General features: G+C 46.0%; 1 protein-coding gene across 1 annotated transcript in view; it reads right to left on the bottom strand.

Annotated features, from left to right (window-relative positions):
- MAP2K3 (mitogen-activated protein kinase kinase 3) overlaps positions 1-13,227 on the bottom strand; it is a 51,970-nt gene extending 38,743 nt beyond the window's left edge. The window contains exon 1 of the mRNA XM_084640851.1: positions 13,046-13,227. Within this exon, the coding sequence (XP_084496977.1) occupies positions 13,046-13,061 (16 nt within the window). The 5' untranslated portion in view covers positions 13,062-13,227. The remainder of the gene's footprint in view (positions 1-13,045) is intronic.
- Between the last annotated feature and the right edge of the window lie 248 nt (positions 13,228-13,475).

Here is a 13,475-nt window from a genome sequence, read left to right as displayed (position 1 = left end):
ATGTAGAAGAAAAATGCTGCTTTCCCTTTATATTTTAGTAGTTTACATTTAACACAGTACTGTACTTGCTTTTTTTTTTTGGTCTCTGCTGCTGCCTGATTGCGTACTTCTGGTTCCAAATGAAATGTGTGGTTGACTAGTCAGTTTATAATTCTGGTGTTCATAATGCTGAGGTTTTCTGTACTTGTATTAAGATACCTTCTGCCACAACATCTTTATTCTCAAGTCATCTGCCCACGTTTACAACTACTGACCCAAGACTTCAGATGCTCAAAGAAGGCAGTGGCTGAGATCTATTTAGTATGTGTAGGGCCCTACCAAATTCACGGTCCATTTTGGTCAAATTCACAGTTAGAGGATTTTTTAAATTGTAAATGTCACGATTTCAGCTATTTAAATCTGAAATGTCAGTGTGTTGTAATTTTAGGGGTCCTGACCCAAAAAGGAGTTGGGGGGTCCAAAGGTTATTGTAGGGGGGGTTGGGGTACTTCTGCCCTTACTTCTGTGCCGCTACCGGTGGCGATGCTGCCTTCAGAGCTGGGCAACTGGAGAGTGCTGGCTGGGAGCCCAGCTCTGAAGGCAGAGCCACCGCCAGCAGCAGCATAGAAGTAAAGGAGGCATGGCACGATATTGCCATCCTTACTTCTGCACTGGTGGTGGCAGGATGCTGCCTTCAGAGCAGGGTGCCCGGTTAACAGCCACTGCTCTCCAGCCGCCCAGCTCTGAACGCAGTACAGAAATAAGGGTGGCAATACCGCAACCCCCTAAAATAACCTTGTGACCCCCCCCCGCAACTCCCTTTTGGGTTAGGACCGCCAATTTTAGAAACACTGGTCTCCCCCGTGAAATTTGTATAGTATCAGGTAAAAGCACACAAAAGACCAGATTTCACAGGAGGAGACCAGATTTCACGTTCTGTGATGCATTTTTCATGGCTGTCAATTTGGTAGGGCCCTCTAAGTATGTGACAGAAGCACCAATTGGGAAAGGGCCTGATTTTAGTGCAACTTTAGGGCAAAGAAACCAGGGCTATGCCTGGCCCCCAATGGAACACCCTAGGCATTGAATTGGCAGTTCCAGTTCTCTCAGCTCTAAAAAATTGCCCCTCTCCACCACGCAGCATGCCGAGAGGTACGCGACAAGCTTGCTCAAAGCTGGCTGTGGCTTTCTACACCTCAATAATGCTGGAGACCATAAACCAGTGAGAAAAGGTAATAAAGAGTTAATGAATGGAATGTGCAGGCCAGAGACCAGTAATCTCCCTTCACAGAGCACAGTATACTCGAGGAATTAAAACGTAAGTAATTAAAACACAGGGAGAGGCCATCAACCAGAATAGCAGCATGGCCTCAAGCTTTAAGAAATCCAAACACTGCCAGAGAGATAAAGCTAAACTCCAGCAGAGGCTCTTACGCTCAGGCCTGCACTGATCCCATTCACAGCACCTCCACCCACACACCACTCATCCCCACAGCTTGCATCCTCTTTTATACTGTTGCTTTATTTGGTTTCTGTGAACACTGAGCTTGTCAGCCAATAGGGAAGGGAGTCAACAGGAAGTGCAGGAAGGACAGCCTGCTGACAGGGTCTGATTTAAACAGGCAATGCTGGGTAGAAATGGTGGACCAACTTTACTTCTAGCAAGGCCAGGGAGACCTAGTATGCCTGCCAATACACTGGGACATTTAAAAAAAAAAGTCATTAAGATGCAACTTTTGCTAATGGAAATGATTTTCTGGATGCAGTCAAATGGCTGTATTTGTGCCATCTGAGGCAGAGTGGCGGGGGCAGAACTCACAGCTATGCATTTCTAGGACACCTTACAAAGGATCTCAAAGGGTTTCAAATATTAGTTGAGCACTAGGTAAACAAGGGATTTTGTAACGACCACTTCACCCACTGCTGCAATGCAATTCGCAACAGCACTCCAGGACAGGAACTGACCACCGCCACCACAGCCTGGAGAGGGAATTTAATTAGCCAGACTGTGGGGTTAGCATATTGGTCTCGTGCGGAAAGAGTCACGTCATCTTTAGTAGTAAGAAACACTTTCGTTGCCTTTCATCACAGCTCCCTGCAGAAGCACAGGATGCTAAGGCACTGGTATCGTAATGGCTCAGAAGAAATGCCCTTGATCAACACCATCTCCTGTTTTGATCCCTGCAGGTCTCCCACCTGGGCACTGACGGAGTCGGAGTCTGAGCCTGCTCCACTCACAAGATCCAACAACCACTATGGCTCCAGGGAAGAGAACTTGATCCAAAAGACAAAGGAGACACTTAACCAAATGGAAGTGTTCCTCTTCAATGACAGAATAATCACACTAGCTTTAAGAGCACAGAGAAACCCTGCATGGAAAGATGTGGACAGTAAGAGCAGATACCTACTTGACTGCATTGCGGTATGCAGACAGCCAAATGCCCGCGTAGGGGACATATGGGTGTTCTGTTCTTGAACAATTAGCATCAGCAGACACAGCAAGGGAGCCCAGAGAGCATCCCTGACTGGGAGTTGCACTTGTTGCAGAATCTGCTGAAATGCATTTTCTTGACCCATGCAGGAAAACTGCTTTTTCAGCTGTCCCCATTAAGTCCGTAGGAAGACTGTGTTCATACATATGCATCATGAAGCGATATTTATCAGGCCAAATAGTCCAGACTTGCAGATATTTCCCAGACAACCCCACGGTTGACTCATGCAATTACCTGACCCAGCACGTTTATAATTTGTCAAACGTATTACGACCACCTGCCAGCTCTTACAGCAGAACATTTTCCCCCTTATATCACCACCTCCCCAGCCTTTGGCTCGTACTTTGAATTGCCATTGTGCATTATATTTACTAATTACACAAGGCCCTGACCACCTTTATAATAAACTTCAGAGGCTTCCAACTGGACCAGAGGAGCCCCAGGATGTGCTGCTACTCTGGACTGGTCCACACATGTTTTTTGTGCTGCTTTAACTGTGTTGGTGCAGAAATAGATCTAGTTAAAGCAGCACAATCCATTAGTGGGGACTGCAGTTATACCAGTAAATATACTGGCATGCTATTTCATAAATTGACTGGACTACAAGCACCTTTCCATCGGAATAGCTATGCCCACACTAGGAGATTGAACTGCCTTAGCTAGATCACTATTTAAAAAAAAGAGCACCCCCTACCCAAAATATGTTCAAATCAGTATGAACACTGTATAGACCAGGGCTCAGTACAATCACATAGGGCATTTTATCCTCTCACATTTTAACACCCATGGAAAGGAAGATATAGGCAAAATCTCTTACAAATTCACTCCTCTACCCCAAGACTAAGATACTACGATCCTATGTTGGATCCCAATGGTGAAATACAGTGTTTGCAGCTCAATTCCCAGTGTTAAGAGACCTTCACCTGCACGTCACTCACACAGTGTCCACCTCCCACAAAAATGAAGGAGCAGTAGCTTTTACCTGATGCTTTACCCAAATCTAGTGTCCTGAACTCAGTATCAACCTGTCCCCCCATCCCCAATCAGATATTCATCCTCATGATCTGCTGGAACCAAAAAGAGCTCCTGAAAAATCAAAAGTCGCATTACTGTTTTTATATCCCTAGAAGGTGCCAAAAACATCAATGTCAATATGATGAACAAGAGTACATTAGCTTGGTATACAAACAGGATGTGCATCACTAGTTGCCTTAACCTCTCTACTCCTACCAGCTCCTTGGGCAAGGAGAGCCATGGCGTTGCTGGAAACGTGCAACTGTGACATCACACTCCTGGAACTTGGCACTAGCAACTGGACTCAGTTTTGACAGACACTGGTGCCAAACCACAGCCTATGGTTAGCCACCTCTTCTGGGAAATTACTTGTATTGTGCACTGTGGAGGTTTATCTCTTTCCAGCATTAGAATGTTTTTTGGGGGGGTGACGTAACCTTGTGGTGAGTTTTGTTTCCTCCCCATCCTGCCTTCTGTTGGTCTACACTAGACTTTTTTAAATCTGGAGTTAACATGATTGTAAAATACATCCAGTTAACTGGCAAACTTGTTAAGGCTTTAAGATATGTGGCTTGTAACAAATATTTGGGGAGTGTCTACACACCAACCTCTACAAAAGATGCTATCAAGGCACTCAGTTAACTAAAAGGCCTAGTGCACATGAACCCTTGGAGGGAAGAAGGGAGGTTGTAGTGCGTTTAACTAATTCAGTTGTTTTATGCACCCCACATCATCTTGTTTCACTCTGGAAGTTTCTACCAGACCAGGCACCAGCTGGGCAATCACCTTTATACTGTACATCACTGAGAGAGTTTCTTCTCCTTGCTTCCTGTTAGGTGGAGCCATGATGTCATCCCATAAGGGGATGGGAGGGAGAACGGGAAAAGTAGTTAAGTGGTGTCATTTTCTTCCCAGTCTGCTGCTGCCATACCCCAGAGTAGAGAGAGCACAAATCAGACAACTCCTTGAATCTGCTGTGTTTAATTTTGGGGGTGGGAGGAATGTTTTGGATTAAGATAATCTCCAAAAGAGTCTAAACTACATCACTGATTTCCATTAGACAGGTAGGATGGGCCAGTAGTTAGGTCACTAACCTAGGACATGGGAGACCTAGGTTCAATTCTCTGCTCCACCACAGACTTCATGTATGACCTTGGGCAAGTCACTTAGCCTCAGTTTTCCACCTGTAAAAATAGGGAAAATAGTACTTCCATACCTCATGGGGTATTGTAAGGTAAGTACTGAGATCTGCTGATGAAAAGTGCTATATAAGAGACCTAGCTATTATTACCTGGAATCTTTAAAATCAACATCAGGTGTCTTTCTATGTGATATGCCCTAGTTCAACCACAGCCACCGGGCTTCATGCAGGAATTCCAGCCTGGGCAATGCAGGAGGTCAGACCAGGAGATCTTGTGCCTTAAAACCAATGAATCAAAAATATTTTCATATTTCTCATTTAGAAAGTGTTATGAAAGCAGCTGCGTGCAAAGCGGTGAGACTGTACTGAATGTTTACCCTTCTCAAGGGCTTCAAAGGGATGTGTTTTGACATGTAGCATGACTGCGCTGTTTTAGGACTTGTCTTTACTGCTGTGGTTTTTACTACAGGTGTTATCCTGAGGTAAAAAACACAGTGAAGACACAGTACAAGGTCAGCACTATACCCTGCCTGGGGTTGACCTGGGTGAGTTTACCTTGAGGAAAAAGTAACATGCCTGGTCTTTCCTGTCTTTGCTCATGCTTGTTAGTTACCCTGAGGTGAAAAATAAGTTTTTAGCAGCGAAAACAACGCCTTCATGTCTCATATGCTCCAGACGCGAAGGAAGACTGATGGGGAGGAAGGGGAGCTGTTTTCTGACCAGACATGGTGGGAAGAGAATAGGAGTATCTAATGGTCAGCATAACAGATTCCTTCCCCGGGGATGGCACCTTGGTGCAACTGGAAGGCTCGTGCACATTCCAATCACCCCGAGAGCTCTGCTGGCAGGAGCTTTTAATTCCTGGAAGGATGACCCAAGCCAGACAAAAAGCAGTCCACTGGTCCTCCAGGGTGGGGTTGACCGACAGACCAACAACCTGTTCTCCGTTTTTAAAAAAAAAAAAAGTTTCACTCTAGAGACACAACAAGGCAGTCATTCCAGTAAACAGCATGATGGAAGGGACAGTACAGTCCTTATGCCCTAAACAATGTCTAAAGGCAGTGGAAGGATTCAGATCCAAACAGATGCTTAAGACAGTCTTCTTACCTTCACCTGTATCACAGTCAAAATCCCAGGCTAAGTTTGGCCCTTATGAATATTAAGCAGTATCCAGCCAGCCAGCAAAACAGATCAACACGTGATTAGAAATACTGGGATGTCTAAGCAAAATATTTTACTGGCTCCAAAGGAGTTCTTCCTGTCTGTGAAATGGCAATAGACACAGTGCAACAGTGTCATCAGGAGTGCAGAGAGCGCTTCTCTATGCCTTATAATTGTTAAATGAATCACATACACTACATTAAAATACAATCAAACTGAAAAATAGGAATGCTCCTGCTTTTGCGGGTTCAGAACTAAAATTCGCCATTGTGCCTCCATACTAAAGCATACACTATATATAAAGCGACCCACTGCAAAACCTGGATCGAGCCTCGAATATGAATGCCTTATTTTTGGCTTGACCTTTATTTTACCGCAACTGGGTGTTATCAGGTGCAATAACTGTAGGAACAGTATGGACTGCACATGACAGCTCAGGAATCTAAGTCCACTGAATTGCATAACCATTTAACCAAGCTGCATTCCACATGGAAGACAAGTGAATCATCAAACCAAAGGGTGCAGTCCCTAAAAATGCAGGCTGGACGAGTCAATGCTAAAAATCACACTACTTATTTACCCACACTTGAGTGGAGCATATTGCCAGGAAAGCAGTAGTTCATTCACAGATGATTTTTCTGTATCTTCTGAAATGCAGCTGCCTTTTAATAAAAGTCTGGTTTCAATTCAAGCCCCACTGCAAAGAAAAATTTGACACTTTTTTTTTTTTGCTAACCCTCTCTTTTATAATCTAATTTTGAAGCCACAATAACCGCAATCCACATAGAGGGCCATTGCTCCAGGAAAGACAGATCCACGGCTTCACATAAGTGTACATGAAAAGGGAAGTAAAAGCAGATGGGTTTGAAAAGCAGATGCTCATATGCATGACACCTTACATTTCTGTCACTCATTCCTTCCTGTCTCAGAGGAGAATCTCAGACCAAAAGAGAAGAATGTGCTTTTGCTACCTTGTGGCTGGTGCTACAGAAACTCCCCCAAGTCCAGTTCTCATACAGATTCTCTTCCAGATGTCATAATTGCATTTCTCCTCATTTCAATACTGTAACTTTCTACCTACCTTATTGGGGGAAATCAACCAAGACCTTTGTTTCTCAGGACACATAAAAACACCTTATTTGTTTCCCTCTCCACCTCCCCTCCCAGTTTTAGGACCCAAATATCCCCTTAATTCTTTTAATTAAAGCATCTGCTTTTCAGAACAAAGAGCAGTATGGACTTCAAAAACAAAGCACAGTAAAAAGCCAGCCACATTCTGAGCCTCTTATCGGTGACAGCATCCCACTTAAATCTATGGAAGGGTGAATTATACACAATTGCAAAGCTGAAGGCATAGTTATGCTTTAAATATAGTCCACGCAAGGGGTTTATGTTTGGACAAAGCCTCCTACCCAACATCATTCCATTGACAAGTGTTACACGCAACAGTTTCAAGTTACACAGCATCTAAAGAAACTGCAGGGGTAGAAGACGATGCTATGAGTAAACAGAAATGACAGTCTAATTTTGAAAGCTGCAATGGGATATATGTAGCTATTCCATTTGAGAGTTACAGAGAAACGGTCCCCGTTTCATATCCTGATCAGATTAAGACCAAGAAACAGAAGCAACAGACAAGAGGAAGCTGACTCTGCCAGACTCCATGCAGCGAGTTTCCCCAAACAGAAGCGAACTCTGGAAATTCAGCCTACCCAATAGGATGGCCACAGTGATCTAATGCCATGATGGTCAATGAAAGGGAGCCTGTGCAGTCTAATCAAACTAAGTCTTTCTTGCAGAGCAAACATGTCACCAGACAACAGGCAAGCAGTGCTCACCCACTAATAAATGCCTGTCCTGAAGGGCCTATATTTCAAAGGTACAAAGCAAGTTAGAGGAGAAAAGAAGAGTGTGCAGTCATGGTAGCTGAGCACTCATGGGATAGGAGTAGGGCAGCGGTTCTCAAACTGTGGGTCACGACCCTGTTTTAATGGAGTCGCCAGGACTGTCTTAAACTTGCTGGGGCCCAGGACTGAAGCTGAAGCCTGAGCCCCGTAGCCCTAGGCCAAAGCTGAAGCCAGAGGGCTTCAGCCCTGGGCCGTGGGGCTCAGGTTACAGGCCCCCTGCCTGGTGCTGAAGCCCTTGGGCCTGGGCTCCCCTCCCCCATCTGGGGCAGCGGGGCTCAGGCTTTGATCCCCCTCCTGGGGTTGCGTCGTAATTTTTGTTGTCAGAAAGGGGTCACCTTAAAATGAAGTTTGAGAATCCCTGGAGTAGAGATTTCCAGAGGAAGCAGTTGCTTGGTCAATTAAATGGGCAGCTGATCCAAACATAGATCGCAGCATAAGGGGAGACAAGGAAAACGCTCAGATCAGACAAAGGGTGGTAAATGATATGGACAGAGATGGAGCTGTCAATCTCAGACCAATAAGAGAACCAGGTAATCAGTATACTTGAATGGACTCAAAATTTAACTATACATACTAGAAAGCAACAGGTCATGCACATGTTATATGTCACAGAAGGGCACCCAGAAGGACATTAGCAGCAATTATATTTCAGGCAGGCACCAGCTCTTCTCAAAAGACTAGAAATGTCAATCTGTAGAAGCCAGCAGCTTTGAAATATGGATCATTTTAAAATACCCACTTTCCCCAAAGCAAGCATGGATATGTTCTGAAGGAAGCATATTCCCTGCAGTCAGTATCTGCCGACAGGCAAAGAACCTTGCAAATAAGTGCATGATTCCTTGCAAATCCTTCTCCTGTATTGAGCTCATGCCCTAGTCTTATCCAGCTCCTCAGTAGAGGACAGACTCTCAGCACGATCAGACAGAAAGGCTGCTAAGCAAAGAGAGGGGTTCACCTCCCCTTTCCATCAGGCCAACTCACTATTGCCTCCTTAAGCAGCATAGCTGACCTCCTTCCATCCAGGAAGGAAGTTCTAGCATATGTTCCCTTGCATATGACTCAGCAGCTCCATTCAGAACCATTATATTGCTGCTGATTCATACCGCAGTTACACAGCAAACAGGAAACTCAAGTTCACATTCCCCCCGTTTCAGACACAGTCATTTAAAACAAAGTCATATTTATGTGTTGTTCATCCACTCACATGAGCCCTGATTTCAAGTTTCCTGTGCATCATCCTGGGAGAAGAAAAGTCCCCCAAAATCTAAAACCAGTTTATTCCAGTGAGAAACGAGAAGCAGCAATTAAATCTCATGCATTCCCTTCCTGCCTTCATCCTACTGGCCATCACTAATCACAGGTCTGGAGTGATCTGCCCGCTCTTACCCTCTTCATCTTTAACAAGGCAAGGCATCACCAGAATGGTCAGGAATAATTTCTCCTCTCCACCTCCACCTCCCCCCTTTCCTTTCCTCCTCAACCCAGCCCAATGTAATTTCTTATTATGTTAGCTGCCTAATTTAGAATTGCAAGCACCTCAGGGTAGAGAGCTTATCTTCTTACTCATCGGTAAGGCACAAGGCATACCACTGGAGCTATACAAATAATAATGTCCATGACACCTGCTCACGTTTGTTAGCTGCATATAACAAGGACACATGGGAAAATCCGGCAAGGCCTGACAGACATACACTCGTCAAGTCAGGCTGTGTCAGAACTCAGAATCAATGCCAGGTCCAGTGAAAGATCAAACACAGCTCTGCTCAAAAGCCAGGAGTACTAGAGGGACAGGTGTTCCTGTGTATTTCCTTTACATGCAATTTTATTTCACACTATTGAAGTTACATCACATGCTACTGCTCTGTACCTGCACCACTCTCATCCACAGAAATTTACATTCAAAGTTAACTAAGCTGCAACAGTGATTTTATTTTTCTTTTTTTTTGGGGGGGGGGGGGGGGGGGGGAAACAGTTGCTATCATCTTTCCCATAGATCTATTGAAGTAATGCAGTCATGAAGTCATAACAAACACAGTTTTTATTGTACTTTTGCCTATGCTGTTCTTCGAGTGGACACTTACTCCAGAACTTGCAACTAAATCTTTGGGATTGAATGGCAAACTGGCCTGACTCCCCATTTTTCTAAAAAGTATAAAATACACAAAAATAATTATTTTGCATCATGACGACGATGCAGATCACTAATCAGATTGCATATATGAAAATGCTGACGCAGCTTAGCTACAAACTGATGTCAGAATGAAAGAGTGTGATAACTGGTGTGTGCACTGCAATACAAACCCTTACTTTTGATATACCAGGGTGCATTTAAAACTAATATTTTGTTGTTTTTTATATCTCATACTGTCTCTCGTAGACAGTTACTCAGCTGAGCAGACTGTTTAACCAGTAGGTTTAGTTACTGTATTTTAATCCAGCATTTCTAATGAAAGCCAGAGTCAGTCTTGCTCAGTTTTAGACTGTAACACCTCAACAAAGGACAGACAAAGCACACTGCCCCGTTGATCCATCTGTGGAAATCACTCGTCTGTTAATTCAGCCACAAACTTACGGCAGTAATTGAGCCAAAGCAAGTAAGTGACTTAGTGCAGTAAAACCAAAGCACTGAGGTTTGTAATCAGTGTATTTCTATGAGCAACTTAAATCATATGCAGCTTTCTACCATCTTCGGCCACAATTCTGCAAACACTTGTGTGTGCACGCACATAGTCCCATTGACTACTATGGAACTACTCACCCGCTTCAAGTTAAGCAATTATGTAAGTGACAGCAAGATCAAGGCCTTAGATTGTAAATTCCTTGGAATAGGGAACCAGTCTTTCATATTTGTTTATATAGAACCAAAATCCTGCTAAAAGAAAAGGAGTATTTGTGGCACCTTAGAGACTAACCAATTTATTTGAGCATAAGCTTTCATGAGCTACAGCTCACTTCATCTGATGCATAAAAGTGGAAAATGCAGTGAGGATGTTTTTATACACAGAGACCATGAAAAAATAGGTGTTTATCACTTCAAAAGGTTTTCTCCTCCCACCCCACTCTCCTGCTGGTAATAGCTTATCTAAAGTGATCACTCTCCTTACAATGTGTATGATAATCAAGGTGGGCCATTTCCAGCACAAATCCAGGGTTTAACAAGAACTTGGGGGGGGGGTGTAGGAAAAAACAAGGGGAAATAGGTTACCTTGCATAATGACTTAGCCACTCCCAGTCTCTATTCAAGCCTAAGTTAATTGTATCCAATTTGCAAATTAATTCCAATTCAGCAGTCTCTCGCTGGACTCTGGTTTTGAAGTTTTTCTGTTGTAATATCACAACTTTCATGTCTGTAATCGCGTGACCAGAGAGATTGAAGTGTTCTCCGACTGGCATCAGATGAAGTGAGCTGTAGTTCACGAAAGCTTATGCTCAAATAAATTGGTTAGTCTCTAAGGTGCCACAAGTACTCCTTTTCTTTTTGCGAATACAGACTAACACGGCTGCTACTCTAAAATCCTGCTAGGCTCTTTACAAAGAGCTTGATTACAAGAGAGTTGAACTTTAAAGATTCTATTCTACATAATTGAGGTAAAGTAAAAGAGCCATAATTATTGCTACCTATTAATTTCTGGCTGTAAAGCAAGTATGCAGATAACAGGTAATTTACGCATGAAAGATTAGGCAACAATCAGGTATCTTCCCAGCTTATGTAACTTTACTCAAGTAATATACAGTCCATCCAATCCATATTTCAATGCTTGAGTCAGGACTGAGGAATATGCTTATAAAAGTTTGTCTCTTTCTCTCTACTCCCAGAATGAGACCAATGCAAAGCCCTCCCTCTGAATGCTCTGACACCATATTCAACACATTTGAAGGCCAGAGCTTCAGAAATGCCATAGCACCTTCTCTAATCACACCTTCAGGCCCCTGGCTTTCAGACAGCACCCAAGTTGGAATACTAGTGGGAAAACATTTAGTCTGATCCAAGTGGAATTACGTGGGTTCATCAAGTCTGTTCCGATGTTGGACTCTCAGGCCATCAAGCCTTTGCAGTTGCGCAGGAATGGACCAAATGGTGAACGATCGCTACGGCCGACCGTCTGGCTAAGTGTTGAAAAAGAAGAAGAACTGGAATTGCAGATATAACACTCGCTGTGACCAGGATACAACTCTGGCTGCTAATGCTGCAAAAGTTTCCCCAGGTGGCATCCCCACCCGTGAGCAAGTAACACCAACACTACTGTGAATCTATCTTGCATTAAAGGTCTCTTACTATGGTCTATTCCTGTAAATCAGATTAGCAGTATCAAAACACATGCAAATCTGATCTGTCATGCTGCTCATTCCCCCTGTCCATGAACCAGCCTTGTCCCACCCACCCACCCACTCTCTTTCTTTGATTCTTGGCTGCTCCTGTTGTATTAATGCCATCCTCCACAGTCTCAGACAATCTCAGCCCTGTATAGAGCAGTGCTTCTCAAGCTAGCTGATGTGGGGGACCGGCAATTTTTTCCCCCAATGTGCACGCAGACCGGCAGCCGATGGCTCGCGGACCGGCACCAGTCCGCGACCACCACTTTGAGTAGCACTAGTATAGAGGGTCTCCTGCAGCAACATTCCACCTGCAGGTAGCAGATACTCTCCCCCATCTCTACTGGAGGACGGGAGGGAAAAATAACAAGCAACGTGAGACGTCCAAACATGCATCGGGCACCAGGTGCAAGCAGTTGTCTGGCCAGGCACCCTGCTGACAGAGCACACACCAAAATCTGCCCCACTGGCTGGAGAATTGCACTCAGTCAAGGAGCTCTGGAGCAGAGTCAATCCAAACTCCATGCGGCTACAGGGGAGAAGGATGAGGAGGTGGGCAGAAGATTTTAGGTGAACCAGGCGCACACTGGGCAGCTCTGTAACCGAGGCGGAGAACCAGAGAGCATGCTGGCAGGGCAACTCTGCAATGGATGCAGATGGGGCAGTGGGAGAAAGGCAGAATATAGCCGACTCGCGATGCTGGCTAGAGGAGGGAGCTATACAACCAGCAAGGGGGACCCCCAGCCTGTAACCCGGCACGGCAGGGGCACCTCCCGGGGAGCGCACCGGGGGGACCCCCCCAGCCCGTAACCCGAAGGGGCAGCACCCCGCATAGAGAACCAGGGGACCCCGGAACTTGGCGGGGGGCACCCCCAGCGCAGCAGGGCCACTCCCCGGGGAGCCCACTGAGGGGACCCCCCCCAGCCCGTAGCCCAGAAGCGGAGCACCGCGCAGGGAGTAGGAGGGGCCCCACCGGAGACCCCCCGTAGCCCAGCGGGGAGGCTGCAGCTGGGGTGAAGCCCCCCGCTCTCTCCTACCTCTGGGGAGGGACATGGCTGGTCCCCGGGCCGGTCGCTGGGCTGGGCTGAGCGGAGCTAGGCGCTGGCGGAGGCCGGGGGCCGGAGCATGTCCCCGGGCGGCGCGAGCCCGGCTGGCGAACGGCGAGATATTGAGCCGCGGGCTGGCGAGCCGCGCAGCTGGGCCGAGCGCAGCCAGCCCCGCCCCCACCGCCATTGGAGAGGGGGGCGTGGCCACCGTCGCCCCGCCCTCCCGGCCCACACGGCTCTGACCTCCTGCCTAGATGCTGGGGTTTGGGGGAGGGCGGGAAATTCCACCAGTCACCCGCTTCCTGGCCCCGGAGAGTCACTGGTTCCCCTTAGGGAGGCTGGACCACGGGGGCCACATCAGCTAGGGCCACAAAACGTGGCCGTGTCACGTCAAACCATCGTCGCCCTGTGGCAAGCGTGG

The sequence above is a fragment of the Lepidochelys olivacea genome (assembly GCF_965140295.1).
Source record: "Lepidochelys olivacea isolate rLepOli2 genome assembly, chromosome: 10".
NCBI classification, from domain to species: Eukaryota; Metazoa; Chordata; order Testudines; family Cheloniidae; genus Lepidochelys; species Lepidochelys olivacea.
Note: the sequence above shows the minus strand (reverse complement) of the source record. Positions and strands in the feature narration are given on the sequence as shown.